Source organism: Myotis lucifugus, unplaced genomic scaffold (assembly GCF_000147115.1).
Source record: "Myotis lucifugus unplaced genomic scaffold, Myoluc2.0 scaffold_31, whole genome shotgun sequence".
In the NCBI taxonomy this organism is placed as follows: domain Eukaryota; kingdom Metazoa; phylum Chordata; class Mammalia; order Chiroptera; family Vespertilionidae; genus Myotis; species Myotis lucifugus.
In genome coordinates this window covers 777998-796568 of record NW_005871079.1, presented here as the reverse complement: position 1 = coordinate 796568, position 18571 = coordinate 777998, and the positions used below count along the sequence as shown (strand labels likewise).

The 18571-nt window shown below is 33.1% G+C and overlaps 1 protein-coding gene across 14 annotated transcripts in view; it reads right to left on the bottom strand.

Annotated features, from left to right (window-relative positions):
* Positions 1–18571, bottom strand: part of SMC5 (structural maintenance of chromosomes 5) — a 77123-nt gene that overhangs the window by 17671 nt on the left and 40881 nt on the right. For 12 of the 14 annotated variants that reach the window (XM_023752345.1, XM_014454093.2, XM_014454091.2 and 9 more), the window contains 8 exons: positions 18107–18261; positions 14095–14208; positions 10044–10138; positions 9273–9405; positions 6358–6531; positions 6098–6267; positions 4007–4130; positions 3454–3576 (listed from right to left, as the gene is read on the bottom strand). In XM_023752345.1, the coding sequence (XP_023608113.1) occupies positions 3454–3576; positions 4007–4130; positions 6098–6267; positions 6358–6531; positions 9273–9405; positions 10044–10138; positions 14095–14208; positions 18107–18261 (1088 nt within the window). The remainder of the gene's footprint in view (positions 1–3453; positions 3577–4006; positions 4131–6097; positions 6268–6357; positions 6532–9272; positions 9406–10043; positions 10139–14094; positions 14209–18106; positions 18262–18571) is intronic. The other 2 variants (XM_023752337.1, XM_023752341.1) reach the window with 2 other exon arrangements.

Sequence of the window (18571 nt, the reverse complement as noted above, 5' to 3'; positions counted from 1 at the left end):
AAACATCAATGTGAGAGTGACACATCAACTGGTTGCCTCCTGCACGCATCCAACCTGCAACCTAGGTATTTGCCCTTGACCAGGCTGACACTCTAACCACTGAACACCACCAGCCAGGGCAGAATTCTTTTTATAGTATTCATCAGGGGTTAGCAAACTTTTTCTATACAGAGCCAGTAAGGAAATATTTTAGGTTTTGAGGTCCACATATAGTCTGTCACATATTCTTCTGTTTTAACCCTTTAAAAAAAATGTCAAAACCATTCTTAGCTTGCAGGAAACTTTATATAACAGATCCTAAGTTAGATTTAGCCCACAGCAGTAGCTCCTCATCTAGATACGAGTCCTTTGTCAGGTGTATGTTTTGCAAATATATTCTCCCAATTAATAGCTTGCCTTTTCTTAACAGCATCTATTAAAGGAAAAAGTTCTAAATTTTGATAAAACTACAACCTCTGATTCCTTTTGTGTCCTATTTTGCCAAATCTAAGGTCATTAAGATTTTCTCTTATGTTTTCTTCAATAAGTTTTATAGGTTTAGTTCTTACATTTAAGTCTATGCCCATTTGTGTGTGTGTGTATATGGTATGAGGTAAGGGTTGTGGTTCATTTTTTGTAGATGACTATTCCATTGTTCCATCACTATCTGTAAGATTATTCTTTCTCCATTGAATTGTCTTGGTATCTTTGAAAAACAACAACTGACTGAATATATGTGACTTTATCTCTGGATTATCTATTCTGTTCCACTGACCCATGTCTATTCTTACAGCAATACAATAATGTATTCATTACTGTAGCTTTATAATAAGTCTTAAAATTAGGTGTTGTCATTCAAATGCTTTTTCAGTTTTTCTAAGTCCATTGCATTTTAGAATGAGTTTGCAATTTTCTAAAAACTAAAAACTCTGCTGGGAATTTTAATCAATTTATAGATTTAGGGGAGAATCAACATTTGAACAAATCCCAAATTTCTGATCTATGAACACAATCAACTGCTCTATTTACTTAAGTCCTATTTTAACTTCTGTCAGCAAAGTTTTAAAGTGTTCAGTATATAGATCTTGTAAATATGTCCCTAAGTATTTCACAGTATTGTTTTTTAAATTATAATTTCCAATTATTCATTGCTAACGTATGGAGCCACAACTGATTTTTACATATTGAACTTCAATTTTGCAACCTTGCTAAATTCACTGTATTTCCTGGAAACTGATAGTTTTACAGCAGTAGTTCTGAAATGGGGACATTCTTCCTCCCCAGAGTACATCTGGCAATGTCTGTAGACAATTAATTGTCATAGCTAGGGTTTGAGGGAGTGTGTACTACTGGCACCTAGCAAGTAGAGACCAGGGATACTGCTAGACATACTACACTTCAAAAAAGACCCTTCACAAAAATAATTACTAGTCCAAAATGTTTATCTTGCTGAGGTTGAGAAACCCTGTTTTAAAAGCTTAATCAAAATGACATATAATTTTTTACAATATTATTTCATAGGTGGTGGTGTGTCCTTCCATTAAGATCCACATACATATCTGGCTATTTCTTTTGTGATGTTAGCAGTGCAGTTGCAAAGTGACAATATTCTATACACTAATTCCTTCTGCATTTATTATTTGAATTACTTGTTTATCCTAAATAACAGTTCACAGAAGAAAGGAAGGATAAATGCTAAATTCTTTCTTTGCCATTTTTCAAAATGAGCCGGTTCCCTAATATCCTCTAAAGATGACCAATATTATTTTTTAAAAGTATCATTATGAATTCATAGATTAAGATATCATTATGAACTCATAGATTAAGATATTTGATGTGTTTCAATCTATTACCACTTCATCTGTGGCAGGAGGAGGTTTTTCATGTTCCGAGTCAAGTCATCTTTTAATAACTTCTCTGCTTTCTGGTGTGACAATATAATTGAGGTTAATCTCGGACATTTCTTTCCCTGCTCAGGAATCGGCCATTTCTCCAATGGTCGATTTTAGTGTCCAAAAGTATTTAGAGGCCAAAATCTGGGTCTTTTCAATACACATATCTGGGAAATTTTTTTCTTTTGGAGACAATACATTGAGTTCATTAATTCAACTTAAATATTTCAAGGTTTTGAATATTCCTTTGTTTTATATCTGAATCTTTCTCTTATGCTGAAAATCCTAATGACATAACATAATCCCTTATTTGCTTTATCCTATAATGTAATATATTCAGAATAATATTACAAACATTATATAACTGAAATAATACAAGTTCTTTTGGTTCTTAATATCAAATTTCTGTTTTTTAAAGTCAACTGAAAGACCTTTTCTCTGTGAGGTTATTGGGAAGTCAAAACAAAGTTAGAGCCCCGACTGGGTGGCTTGGTTGGAGCGATATCCAGTACACCAAAAAGGTGCAGGTTTGATTCCCAGGGCACATACCTAGGTTGTGAGTTCGATCCCCAGATGGGGCATGTATGAGAGGCAACTGATCAATGTTTCTCTAAAAAAATAAATCAATAATCATATCCTTGGGTGAGGAAATAAAAAAGTTAGATTCCTTTCATTTAACTTTTGCTAAGTTAGTTTATCCCATGTCTCTTCATTTGACCAGTAGTGATTTGTATCCTTCATAATAAAACTATAATCATATGTATAACATATTCTTGAGTTCTGAGAGTCAGTCTAGTAAACTCCTGAGCCTGATGAGATCATGGGAACCCTCCAATTTGTAGTCATTTGGTCAAAACTGCAGGTGGCCCAAGGACCCCTGGAACTTGCAGCTGGTGTCTAAAGTAAGGGCAGTCTTGTTGGGGACTGTGCAGTCTTAACTTGTACAGTCTGATGCCAACTTGGGGTGGTTAATGTGAGAATATATTGTAGTACACCAAATTAAAATACCCTGAAATTTAGCTTTGTTGTATATGTTGTCCATGGGTTTGTTATTATGTGGATTTGAGACTCAAAAACTGTACCAGGTCACTACCATTTTGTTGCTAGCCTTTCTTTGTGTTGTATGTTAACTTAGTACATCCTCCCCTGCACACTATTTCAATTTTTATCATCATTTCACAGACAGATAGTTACCGAAGATTAAATTGCCATGACTATACAATATCACTCTTACTGTTAATTAGAACTCATCTGCAGTATACTCTCTGAAATGTGCAAATGGCAATTAAAGCTACTATATTCATGACTATAATTTATGAGTTAATAAGAAACCAGACAGGGGACTTTAGTTTTCAAGGAACTAAATCAGATATTCTGATTTATCTTTTATGATTATTACCACCATCAAATAACAAATGCATAGTAAAGTATTTCAAATATTGCTTCCAAATCAGCAGAATGCATTAAATTTGTAAATTAAACAGAACACAAACTGCATACTGGATATATTGATATATATTGTTTCCAAACAGGTCTGAGGCTAGAACCCAAAAATTAAAAAAAATAGAAGCAAAAAATTTACCTCTTTGACACGTAGTTGTGATGATGCAGCCATATAATCTGATTCTAATTTGTTCTTCTCGGAGATCACTGTAGTATTTTGAAGAATTAAATCTACTTTTTGTATATGCAAAGAAGTGCAAATCTAGGAACAAAAATCCGTAAAAGTTTGTTTTTTAATGTATTATTTTTCTTAATTGTAAAATTATAAACCATAAAAATATTTTTCATCTGATGTGACTTTATTTTTACAACTATTTCTTACAAGAGAACTTTTAAAACTTTTCCTGTGTATTTATAATTTAGCATAATGAGTGTTTTTAACCAATTTATTATCTTACTAGATAATTCTCCCGATGCACGAAATGCAAGAGTAAGCCTTCCTTCCCCCAGCTGCTGGCACCTGGGACCCGGGCTTCCCTCGGAGTCCCGGCTTTGTCCAGAAGGATATCCAGTCTAATTAGTCTATTACACTTTTATTATTATAGATAATAAAAATGTCAAATAATAAAGTTAAAAATCTCTAAGATTTTACTAACTTGTCTTATCTACCTAATATAAAGAAAATGCCTTACCTTGATTAGGTTTGTTAATTCGGTAACAAGTTTTGCTTTCTGAACATTTATTTCTTTGATTTTAGTATTTGCTTTTCGCTCTTCCTCTTCAAGATTGCAAGTATCCTGTTCCATCAGCTTTAAACTGTAATGATGAAACGTATAATGATGTAGAAATCAGTTATACACAAGGATTGAGCCCAAATCCTTGGTCCCCTGCTGTTTTATGAGCTATTTAGCAATGCTACCCAGATGTCTAAACTGCTAGCTTCTAGATTAAACAATCATTTTATGCAACTATGCAGGATCAAACAGTATTTGTTGAGATATGTATAGGGTGAGGCAAAAGCAGGCTTACAGTTGTTTGTATGGAAAATAATGCAATACTAAATAATAATTCAGTAACAAACATTGTTTTGTGTACTCACAACTATAAACTTACTTTTACCACACCCCGTATTATGTGCCCAGTGTAATCTATCTAGGCAACTAATGCTAGCGCTAATGGTATAGCATTTGGAGTTACAAATGTGGATCTGAGTTTGCTCCTTCCTGCATAACTGGACAAGTTACTCTTCTGGACTTCAGTTTCTTCATCTAAAAATTAAAAATCATACGAGAACCCCTCCTACAGGACTGTGGTGAAGATGTAAACTATGTAACACACTTAGTATAGTGCCTGGCTCATAACTGATGCATATTAGTTGTTACTCTTGTTTTCAATATTATTTATAAACACAGTCCCCTCCCTCCCCTTAAGGAGCTTAACTGGGGGTCGGGGGGTTATGGGGGACTTGCTTAATAAAAAAAACACCCCATGGCTCAGTGGCTGAGAGTTAAGCTATGAACCAGGAGGTCACAGTTCAATTCCAAGTCAGGGCACAAGCCTGGGTTGTGGGCCCCTGTAGGGGGGATGCAGGAGGCAGCCAATCAATGATTCTCTCTCTCCTCCTTTCCTTTCATCTCTGAAATTAAAAAATATATAAAGTTAATACTTTGTTCTTTATTTTAAGATGAAGAAAGTAAGGCTCAGAAGTTAAGTTACCTAAGATCACAGATATGAAGTGGTATGAATGCACCAAAGTCTAAATTGTTTCCACTACACTATGTTGCCGTTAGGGGATAAAGCAAGAACAAAAGATGGGAGCAATAATAAACAAGAATAAACTAGTTCAGTGGAGTTATACAGTGTCCTGAATGGTACATGGGGGAGGGTGATGAGTTGGAATGGGTAGAGTGAAACAAGATTTTGGAAAACTTGAAAGTTAGTCTAAGGGAAAGTAGTATTTAAGTAAATTTCATGTAATGGCAGAAAATCACAACAGATATTCTTACATGGGGTAGGGACATAAAAAGAGAAATTTACAGTATTCTGGAGGCACTGAAGAGAGTAGGGACTTGTCAGGCCACCACTGTAGTATTCCAAAGTGCGTAACTGTACATATGAAAAGTCATTTCACTATGAAAATCAACAATACTTTATGAGGAGAAAGTTTAGTTTTAGACAGTATAGAAGCTGCAGAGTAAAGGTTAAGTGTTTGCAGGTGCTTGAATGAAGTGAAGGGTTTAAGTTGAAAAAAGGCTTAAAGTAAAAAAAAAAAAATTCTAGGCAGTTAGACTAAAAAGATAGAACTTGTCTTAAGCAACCAAGGTACATTATTAACTTTTAAAATAAAAGTTAATGACATTTGTTTCTTTAAAAAAAACACACAAAATTTTCTTAATGCATCTCAAATATGATTCAATTTATGAATGTGTTTATAAACACATACTATATTAGGTCAAGGTAAACTTACATCTTACTCAAGCCAATGAGCTATCATTTATTATTAAAGGCTGATTATGTCATTAATATCTATATCTTTATTCTATAGGCAAGAAGTATAAAAGAACAACAACAAAAAGATCTGAGCTATGATGTAGTAAGATATGGTAAAAACCTTGAAACTAAAAGCTAATATTCATTTCCCCTGGTAGTAGGATTAAAGTTTGAGAAAAAAATTATTACAAAATGTGCTTGAGGGAATTATGGTGTCATTCCAGGGTAAACTAATAATATCCCATACTGCTCTGTGTCCCCAGCCACACCCCATGAAACTGGATACAAAATACCTTCCTAGTTTGGAACTAATTTTTTGTTCCAGTTGTCTTTTCTTGTTTTTTCTTTCAAGAAGCTCCTTCTTTCGTTGTCTGAGTTCATTATCTTTGTGTTCTAGATGTTTGTTCTTCTCACGCAAAGCAATCAACCCTGATTCCACTGCTTGCAATTTTCTATTAATTTCCTATGGGATATTCAAAATAGTTAAAGAGCCCTAGTTAAAGTATTATAAATCCTGTTAATATTTTTTTCTAATAAATTTTAAAAAACCAACCTTTAGATGTTCTTCTAGGTGTCTTCTTTGCTCTAGATCCACAGTGACTGTGAGAAACTGGGCTACTTTTAGGGATGTGTTACTAGAAATAACTTTATTTGAATAAAAAGAAGTTTTCACCACATACTTTTCTTCTGCTGTATACATTTGTTTTAATCTGGTTTCTTGTATTACCTACAATGTAAAATAAGTATCAGTGCATATCTAATAATAACTGATATATTTTAAAAAAACCAAAGAATTAAAAATACAGATCAAATGAATTTTAGATCAAAATATAGTATACAGCTGTTTTTTAAAAACTTATCCAACAGTATTTCTAAAAAGGTAGCTGATACATTTTATGTTATTATCTTAGATAACATTAAGAAAATTAGGAGAAACCAAAACAACTAGCAAAGCTAACTATATTCTACTTCGCTATACAATCGCTCCCAACTAAGTGTACTTTTGGAGCTTTATTGTATCTACAGAAAAGATACCAGGACCCATGTGTCCATACATTGAACTGTTATTTCAGGTAAGTTACTTACTCTTCCTTCCCCTCAGTTATACTGTTCAAATATACATAATCTTAAATTCAATTCCTGTATAATTTGAGAAAATACTTAATGGAAACACTTGTCAAGGATTTCAGAGACTTAATTTTTGCATTTTGGGGGGATCTTTTTTCTCAAGAACTTATACAAGGAATAGATCTAATAAAAAATAAGCTTCTGTAATTCAGTTTCTTTCTAAACTCTAAAGGTTTATTACCAATACTATTATGGCTTCTCTGCTGAAGTTTATAGTCTAAGTGAAAAGACATTTAAGCATCCTAAATTTTATAAACTGGCATCCAATGCTGAATAATTTGGAATGAAGGGAAAGCCTAGAACAGGTTACCCAAGTTTCAGGAAAATAAGTTTTAAATGGGATTGAACTGAGAGATGGTGAGGGAAAGGCATTCCCACCAAAAAGGACATCAAGAGTATCAGCAGAAAATTTAACCAAAGGGGGAAGTATTAGAAATTGAGAACAATTCCATAAATAGGTTGTAATCATTGTTAGAGAACCTAAAATGTTAGAATTCAATAATAAAGCAAAACTTACACTAAAAAATGTACTGTTAGTCTAAGGAAGAAATATAGCTGTTATTGTCATTATCTAGATATGATTGCAGATATAAAGATAAGTAGTTTACTCAATATAAGTTTGTATCTTCTGAAAGATATCCAAAATAATGTCAGGGACTTCACAGTATATGCACATGTCTGAGAAGCATCTCATCATAATTTATAAGTGTTTATATACAATACAGCACCGAGTTGGACAATGAAACAATAAGTATAAGAAACATTCAATGTTTTCAAGGATTTTAAAGATACCATCACCTATATAAAAACAGAGTTTAAGAAAAATATTTGAAAAGAGATGAAGGAAAATATGACTTATTATGAATTAATTTTACTTTTAATGTAAATTATTTTAATTCCAATGCTGTTTCTCTAGTAAAACAGCTCTCTGGGTGACTTAAAGTACATGAAAATTCAACATGAAGCACTGTTCAAGAAGTAAAACTGAAAGCCCTTACCAAATTTTCTATAGTCTTTTTGCAATAGTAAAGCTACCCTCACCTTCAAACAGCCCTACCTATACCTAAAGTTATGACAGACATTGGTTTGGTTTATGAATATGGTCTTGTCCTTTTTGCTAAACACCGTAGAATTAAGACCAGAGCGCTACACTGGATTAACTGTAAACCAGTTGTTAGAAAATTTTAAACATATTTTCTAATAAAATCAATATTGTAAGTAACAGTAGGTCTGTAATTGGGTCCTAGATGCTTACAAGTGGTATTAATAGGGCAACTTGGTGTTATGGAAAAACCTGTTTTAGAAGAGATTTCTTCCCTGATTCTGCCTGTGATATAAACAACAAATGTGGTTTGGAGCCTTGGAGTTAACTTGTAAGAAGACAATTCTAAACCGTGTTGGCAGAATATAGGAACTAAGAGTTCCTTGAGAAACCTGTATGATCTTATCAACCAATGTCACCCAAATAAAATTGCAATTAGTATATTAAAAAAAAGCCTGGAAGGTGAAGGAGGGTGGGAGATAATCAATCAAAAATCTTGTATGCATATATGCATAAACCCATGGCCACAGACAATAGGGTGTTGAAGGAAGGCTTGGGGGGTGGTGGTGGGGGGTCAAAGGGGAAAAAAAGGGAACATATTGTAATACTTTCAACAATAAAGAATTATAGAAAAGAATGGCTTATCAGGGAGATCACTTTGTAAGTTATATAAAAATCCAACCACTATGCTGTACACAGTAACTAGTATAATATTGAATGTCAACTATAATTGGAAAATAAAAAACAAACGTTTTTTTTAAAGAATCCAATGGATTAAAAAAAAACAACCTAAGTACTACAATAAGCTAGGAAAATGAGACCCTATTAAGTAAGGATGGTCACTGATATATGAGGTAATCTTAAGTAGAAGCTTTAAGACGGGGAGGTTTCACTATATCGAAGCCTACCATCCTGAAGTATAATTTCTCTGAAAGATAATCCAGAATACAAGAACCTAAATGATTAAATCATTAATGTAATGTTTAAACATAGGTCCATCAAGCAAGGCAGAACAGAATCAGGTAAGAGTGCCAGGTATTTCTTTTCAGGATTTAACTTAATGACCCTATAGGTATTATTTATTTACTCTAGGTAACTCCACATCACTCCTGTCATAAAGTACTAGTCAATACTTTGTTATATTATGTTTTATGTTATATTAAAAATACAAAATACAAAGATAATTTCTATGTGGTTAAAAACAACAGAATGATAAAGCTTCTTTAAATTTCTTACCTTTTTTCCTTGAGTGTAAGCTAAGAAAACTTAATAAAACTACTGATTTAGTACTTTCTTACCCGTTCAATTCTTTCTCTGGTCCTTTCAGTTCCTACAGGAACTTCATGAATATGATACTGGCTGCAAAGGTAGCTCATGACAGGAGCAGGGGCATCAAATAATTCTCGCAAGTAAGAGAAAAATCCATATTGTCTGAAAGGAAAAACACCTATTAGATTTTTCTTCTTAAAATATCATTAAAAAAATCTGATGGTTGACAAGTAGCCAATAAATAAGAGTCTTTTCTTTGTGTATTTGTATATTTGAAAATCACTTAAGTGGTTAATAATTGAGATTTATTGCCTTGTCAAGGTTTAATTTTTATATATTTATGATTACAAACTATTAATCTGTTTTTTTTTGACATTTCTTCTATTGATTTTGTATTTAGAATGTCTACTTACATTCAGAGTTAAGATATTTACTTATTACTATTTTAGTAATTGCAATTTTTCCATTTAGTCCTCTGGAAATTATTTTTGCATTATTAAGTGGTGTTTTATCACTTTTATTTTCCCAATAATTAACCAAGCATTTTGGTATTTTTAATTAAATAGTCCCAATATTATTCCAATGATTTAAAACATTATCATCATATATTAACTATACCATAGTCTGTTCCTGCGCCTAGATTTTTCCTTATTTTAGACTTAAGTAGAGATCCTAAAGGGAAATAATACAGCCTATAACAAATATGTGACAAAAAGATAATTAAAATATATTAAAGAGATAAATGACTACTCAATATTTAAAAGGTACAGGTTAGTTCTAATAGTATTTTCAAGACTTACTTTAGTTCATTTAGAGATCTTGAAGGTGCTCTGTCGGCATATGAACTCCTGGGAGCAATAACAGCATTCACTCTTAATTTCTTATTGTCACGAACCTGTATATAAAAAAGGAAAATATTAATTTAATAACCATCTATGCTCAATCAAAATGATTTTTAAAATTAATGTATTCCTACTGGCATTCATGGGATGATCAGAAATTTAAACACTGACAGGGTATTTAATGGTACTTACAAGAAAAATTTTTAGTGATATTGATATTGTAGTTTTTACAGAGTCCATTTCTTTTATAATTTTCACTGATAAATTCTATGAAACAGTTAAAAAATAATACCAGAACTCTTTCAGAAAATAAGAGGGACATTTCCCAAGTCATTTTATGATACCAGCATCATCTTTTTTAAAAAATTAAATATTTTTATTGATTTCAGAGAGGAGAGAATCATTGAATGCCTGCCTCCTTCATGCCTCCTACTGGGGATCGAGCCCACAACAAGGGCATGTGCCCTTGACCGGAATCGGACCCTTCAGTCTGCAGGCTGACACTCTATCCACTGAGCCAAACCAGCTAGGGCAAAATCACTGGTTCTTAAACCTAGTTTCATGAAGAATAGGATACAACATAGTCTCATAGTATCTCCACATACATAATTACAAGGAGAAAAATAATTTTGTATAATACTTGTTTTGAAGACAAATTTGTTCTGAGCAACTGATATATTAGGAGACAATTTAAGAAATACATGGATTTCAAATTTGCTTACATGCAATTCTATCTACAAGAAACATGAGGTTTTTCTCTAGGTGAATGCAGAAAACTCCACCCAACTCAACCTAGCTGCTGAGAAATACATGTAATTTGTGCACAAATACAGACACACATACACTCCTCTCAAACATCTACCAGCTACCTCAGGTCACCACATGTATTATGAGCCCTATCCAACCATATTTGCTGTTGCAGCGTTCTATCCAACTTTAGATAAGCGCTTTCAATTGTTTGACCCACTATACCAGTGATGGCGAACCTATAACACGCGTGTCAGAGGTGACATGCGAACTCATTTTTTTGGTTGATTTTTCTTTGTTAAATGGCATTTAAATATATAAAATAAATATCAAAAATATGTCTTTGTTTTACTATGGTTGCAAATATCAAAAAATTTCTATATGTGACACAGCACCAGAGTTAAGTTAGGGTTTTTCAAAATGCTGACACGCCCAGCTCAAACGGTTTGCCATCACTGCACTATACCCTTCCAAGGCCTGCTTCCACAAGCTAGCTTCAGGTCTTTCTAAAAACAAAGTACATATTTATTGTATTTGTATATTTCTTGACAATCTTAAATGTGTAAAACTATGCTGTCATTTTTCTCCCCATAGGCCCAATGGGTTTCTATTGTATAATTTTGCATAGCATAATGAGTTTTAGGAATGAACATATTGGGTTATAGCAAAACTGACTACTTTGCAATGGAGAAATAATAAAGCAAATAGGGAAAATGCAAGTAACTAGTGAATCTGGGTAAAAGGTATACAGAATTTCCATGTATACTCTTGCATATTTTCTGTAAGTTTAAAGTTACATCAAAATAAAATTTTATTAAAAAGAAAGAGAAGGTATACATTCATACTGATTCTTATTTATTTTTGTAAAATATATTGCTTTAGTGGTTACTCTAAATAAAAGAATTATACAATGAGAAAATAATTTCCTTTTCAATTCTCATCACAGGAAGAAAACTGCTGTATAACTCCTTATCTCCCCCTCCCTTTTTAAAAAGAATTCTGTTCTCTGCTTTCAGTAAGGAACAGTATAGATCTAGCACTAACATTGTTTTTATCTTTATTGTTGTGCAAGCTGTTTTCTAATTTTGCAGTAATATTAAACTCCCTTTCAGAATATTTTTTTGAGTAATAAGAAGTGAAGTGAGTTAGCCCTGGCCGGTGTGAGTCAGTTGGTTAGATGTTGTCCTGAGCACCGAAAAGGTTGCCGGTTTGATTCCCAATCAAAGCACATGCCCAGGTTGCAGGTTCAATCCCCAGTAGGGAGCATGGAGGAGGCAACTGATCAATGTCTTGTTCTCACATCGATGTTTCTTTCTCTCTCTCTCTCTCTCTCTCTCCCCCCTTCCTATCTCTCTAAAAATCAATAATATATATTTTAAAAAGTGAAGTGATTTAAATAAAAAAATAATAGGATAGTTCGCCCTGGCCAGTGGGCATCATCCCATGCACGGAGTGTGCAGGAGGCAACCAACTGATGTCTCGATCTCACAATGATGTTTCTCTCTCTCTCGAAATTAAAAAGAGAAATCTTTTTTTAAAAAGTAGCACTACATGTTGGGATGGTAGTGCATAGTATATGAAATGGCAAAAACTGTGAAGATGGTTTGTAAGTTACTAAAAAGATGGGAAATATACTTTAGTACATACAATAAATTTAACAATTAAAAATACATAAAAGCCCTAGCTGGTTTGGCTCAGTGGATAGAGCGTCGGCCTGTGGACTGAAAGGTCCCAGGTTTGATTCCAGTCAAGGGCACATGCCCGGGTTGTGGGCATGCAGGAGGCAGCTGATCAATGGTTCTTTCTCATCACTGATGTTTCTATCTCTCCTTCCTTCTCCCTTCCTCTCTGAAATCAATGAAATATATTTTTAAAAAATACATAAAAAGTCATACATGTAAGAGGAAGTTCTGGTCTTATTGATGAGACCCCTTGAAAAGTTCATTGCTAACAGCACAAGAAAAAATAATAAAGGTCTAATTTTTAGGAACTTAAATTATCAATACACAGTTCAAATCTTTAGCACAGAGGAAGCATGTGTTTTTGAGGCAAAGCAGGGTACTCAGAATTGGCTAAGCTGGTGACTTTCAAAATAGAAATCCTCTTAATATGTGGTACACCCTTCACAATATGTGGTATATCACAGACTTGTAACCCAAGCAACCTACTTCTTGAATGAGCTCTGATACTAGAACACTAACTCACTGGGTTAGGCTTAAATTAGTCCTAAAATACACAAATGTTTAACTTTTTGTAGTACATTTTATAATTTCATACATTTAATCTTTTTATGCAGTCACCATATATTCACATTCCCTACCAACTCCCGAACGAGATGGAGGACAATATGTTAAAAGCCAAAGCAAGAAATTTTTCTAATCTAATCTACTCACTTGTGTACCAGACAAATAGAGGCCCACTTGAGCTGATTTAGGGTCTTGTCCTTGCTTAAGACTGACTAGCAAAAGTTTAAACAAATAAAATCTTTCTGGGGCTTTAAAAGAAGTAGATGGCATATGCAAAAGAAAAAGAAATCTTACTGACAGGATATAATAGCATATATAGCTAACAATATATACTATATAGCTATATAGTAATATACACATAATAAATACAATAGCTAACAAGTACTAGCTAATACTTTTTCATTTAATCCTCACAAAAATATTTTGAAGTAGACAGTATTATCTCCATTTTAGAGTTGAGGAAACTAAGGCTCATATTTAGGCAACTTGCCCAAGTTAGTATCAAAGTCAGAATTCAAATCCTGGCAGCCTAACTGTGCTCCTAAGCTATGCTACCTTTCAGTGGCTTAGATTCTTGGTTAGCGGTGTTTTCTAGCCAGATACAGGAATCTCATTTTTTGAAGATTTATTTATATCAAACAATAACATCAGATTGAGTTCCCATCCAAAGATAAACTAAGTTCATTCTAATATAGTTTCCAAAAGGATGTTCAAGACCAAAAGTCCATCATTATGATGTTTCTATCTTTTTAGACAATGTCACAGAATTACTCTTCATATTAATTCCAAATGTTAATTTCAAAATTGTATATTACAGAGGGGAGTATAGGCTGTTTTTCCTCTTAGAAAACAAATTCATTTCCCAATAACAGCATAGATAGGACAGAAATTAGTAAGAGTTGCTCACACTAGAGTTACTGCTGGTAAAATTAGTCATTATCACTTTTTGCTCTAGTTTAAATTTTAAAATTCACTGGAAGTGTCAAGTGAGTCAAAATATGTTAGTTTATACTTGCCTCTTTGAGGAAAACCTCCATATCTTCTTGACTCTCAAATACAAAGGCTCTCAAGTCATTTGGTGGAATATGATTTTCAACATATTTGGCATTTTTATTATCTTTCATATTGATCTAAAGAAAACAAAGAGAAAAAATAAGTTGATTTTTATGAAACCCAGACAGATTACTAGAAAATAATCACATTTATTGTAGATTTAATTAGATTAAATTTGATGACTGAGAAAAAGGGAGACCAAAAAACCCCCCAAAAACAAAACAACTTGGTATTGAAGGGTCAACATTGTAAAACATCTATTTAATCTAAATTATTACCCAGAAACATCCAATACATCATAAAATGAAAGCTAAGACTTGAATAGTACCTGGTGCATAGTGGTTTTGGTATTATATAATAATAAAGTTCCTTTCTGGAAAACTCATTGAAAACACTGAAAGTCTTAGACTGTGACCTGTAAGTAAAAACATTTCTCATCTGTCCCCAAACTTTTTTCTTCCTCATCTTTAAGAGGAATTAATATTATACATGGCAATAACTGGTACAAAAACACAAATAACTGAATAAAATTATGAAAATGAAAAAAACTAGCTATGAATTGTAACTATTAGTAGTGTCTTCAGGAGAAACCCAAGGCTAGTACCACTACAGCATAAAAACTTAATGATTTATTTAAAAATACCAGCTAATTAGACATTACTGCATGCTGAGACTCAATGGTATTTGATGATACAAAGATAGGTCAGGAAAAATTTTCAAGAGTTCAATCTATTTATCACAAATGATAAATATAATGAAAATCACAGTACAACAGAGGTATATAAAAATGCTATCTAGGAAATTTAAAGGGAGAGATTAGCTCCAGCAGATGGAAATCAGCTTTCTTAAAAAAAAAAAAAAGGCTTTATAAATATATAAAATGCAGCACAGTAGTTAAAAGCCAAGGCTCTGGGGTTAGACAGATGTCACTTTAAATCCTGTGTATAACCTTGAACTAAAATCTCTGAAAACTTTAGTTATTTCATCCTATAAATGGGTAAAGTAAATCAGCCTATACCTCATAGGAATAAATGTGAATTAAAAGAGATACAATAAAAAATTAATGCAGCACTTGTTACATAAATGCTGTCCAATATCACTATTTTAAATTATAGGATATCAATAGTATGGAAAAATGGAGAAAGATATACAATCAAATGAAATAAAATGAAAACCACATAAAATACTACTCCCTGGACATCAACACTATAAACATTTAGTGTCTATTTCTTCACAATTTTTTTTTTGGGGGGGGGCACCAAATTACTTTATTGGAAAGAATAGCACAATGGAAAGAAAATGTATGTGGGAATTTGCTCCAACTTATAGAAAGAGTAAGCAAAAGTAACCCCAATATGACTATAGGAAGTAGAAATTTTTTTTATAGCTATCAATAAGCGACCTACAACTTAGCTCTCATCATTCTCTCCCAGGGTGCACTATTCAGAGATACTCTGTTATGTCAGATTCTGGATCTCTCTTCTTGTGTAAGTTGGTTACATGGTCATTCAAATCTTTGATGGGTTTCACTTGCTAATTTAGGAAATACTTCTAAAGGAAGTCACAGAAGTGGGGAAGGGGGGCAGTTATTCACTGGCCAGTTTGTTCACTTCCAATAGTGACTGATTTGCACTTTTTTTTCAAGTGTAATGCATACTCCCACTGCATTCATGGTCTGGTCTCCTGACATCCAGAAGGAAGATTTGGCCACCTTGTTGGCTCTGCAGCTTATCAGTTTCTTAGCATGCTCCTTCTCATAAGATTGGTGAAGAAAATATTTGGTAAAGTTCTCCAAAGCCACATCTTCTTAGTCACAGTAGTAAGACAGACAGGTAGACATAGGAAGTGTATGTAGCAATCCAAGATGATCTGGTGGTTAATGACAGCATTCTGTTTCACAATTTTTAAAAATGAAATCTTTCTATACATCCTATTCTGTAGTCTTTTTAATAATTCATTAACATGCCACAAATGTCCTTTTATATAAGTAGAGCCTACAGCAACATTTTTAATGGCCACATAGTATTCCAATATAAGGACATAGAGTAATTCACGTAACTAACAATATCTTTGAAAACTTTGTTCTTTTGCCCCATCATTCTGCTATTATAAACACTACTGTGGAATATAAGTGTAAAAACATTTTCCCACATTTTTCCAATTCAGTATTGAAACTGTTAGAAATAACTCATGAAATCTGATTGCTAATTGACAAGTTATGTGACTAAAATTTTAAGTTTACATATTAACTTGCTTATGAAGGTGGGTGCATTTCAACTAAATCTGGAAGGGTTAAGTGTGTATGGGAATACATTTGGAAGAAAGTGATAGAAAAGGTGAAGGGTTATTCCAGGAAGGGTAAAAAAGGAGAGTCTATCATCATATCTCAAAGATTTGTAAAATGACAATATATGCCAGCTAGTAATCCAAGTTAGTGATAGGCCACTATTAAAAAACCAAGTGACAAGAGGATAAAACATCTAATAAAGTTCTAAAGTACTATTTTGAAATTGGCATTTTAATAAAAATGTGTTGACAATCACACTTGACTGTAACTTATATTTAGGATCACAATATTTTTCCTTTTTAAAAAAAATATGTTTTTATTGATTTTAGAGAGAGAGGAAGGGAGAGGGAAAGAAAGACAGACACATTGATGAGAGAAACATCAACATCGGTCGACTGCGTCCTGCACACCCCCTATTGGGGATCGAGCCCACAACCCGGGCATGTGCCCTGACCAGGAATCGAACCAGTGACATCTTGGTGCATGGGTCAAAATTCAACCACTGAGGCACACGGGCCAGGCACAATATTTTCTCCCAGTCCGTACCAAATCAATCAAATGGTATCTGGGTCCAAAATAGATATTCCCTTCTTGATCTACCAAAAATAGTCTAAATGATATACATCTTAGCAAGAAAAGAATACAGTATTATGCATATTAATTTTGCTAATGTAATATAAGATGTAATGTTAAAAACTATATGAAATGATTTTTAATAAAGTATAACACAATCATAAGTTTTGGAAAATAGAACTTTTCATGAATCCTACAAGGATCTATACTACATTCTTTTCTAAAGTACAAGAAATTATCTAACAAAAACAATCCTTAAGTTGATATTATGTATGTATAGCTATCATTACCAAAGAATGTGGTTTTTACTTTTTGTGACCAAACTTACTATTTTAAATTTTACATATAAATCTTCCTGTTAAACCCATGGCCACACTTCATTAGATGATTTACTAAATATAGCTAATCCTATTCTTGATGACCCATGATCATCAATAAGAGCTATCAAAAGGCGTGGATCCAGAGACATGGAAGCATGGAACAGAGTATGGAATCTCAGAGGGAAAGTGGGGGAGGGAGGGAGGATGGAAAGTAATCAACCAAAGACCTTGTATGCATAACCCATGGACACAGGGCCTGGGGCGGGCTGGAGGAGTCAATGGAGGAAAAAAGGGAACATGTATAATACTTTCAACAATAAAGATTTTTTTAAAAGAGCTAAGAAATGTTTATGAGGTCAATAAACTGTTGGTTTCATTTTCAGAATCTTCATAATGCTTGGTTTCTGTAGCAAATGATTTTCTTGTCTACCCTCTGTCAGGTACCTTATATCAACATGTATTTACAGCAGTTTTCTACCCCTTTGGCAGCATTTAATCTACTGCCTGCTATGACCTACGAATAGCAATTATAGAAGGAACCAGCTAACCACGCTAACTTTATACACAGTTCTTAGTCAATAAAGTGCCATTTTCATATTTCTTTCTAGAAAAAGTTCACAGGTGTATTGATCAAGGGTCCTTTAAAAAGCCCATGTATGGATTTAGCAGTATACCAGCTGCTGCAAGTCTGATAATGAAAAACCAGGAGTATAAAGACTAAGAATTCTGAAAACAACAAAAATCTATGATTACAATAATAAAAATAACAGATTCTACATAAACAAAAGCTCTTACCGTGAGCATTATGGGCTCATAGACTCTTTGCTTAAATTTGTCTCTGTTATTTCTCAGCCATAAAACAGCATCGTATGTATCACGATATCTCTGTCTCAGCTTATCTTCCTTTTGATTCATAAGATTGTCAAATTGTACAATTTGATCATTCACACCTAAAATTGAAAAATGAAACAAAATATTGTTACCTTGAAAACTTTCATTAGTAAAATAATCTATTAATAATACAAAAAAAATCTTAGATCCACAAATTACAAACACCACTTAGCAAGTACCCAGTACAGAAAGACCCATCCATAACAAAACATTCTCAAATTTCCAAATACTTGGAATAAAAGGCGATTAAGCTATCAAAAATAAAAATAAAAATAGGTCAGATAAAAAGGAATGAGAAAACATTAGCCTTCCAATCAGAAGACAATCACAATAGGCGTTCAAAATTGAGAAAAATTACTTTTAACTTAC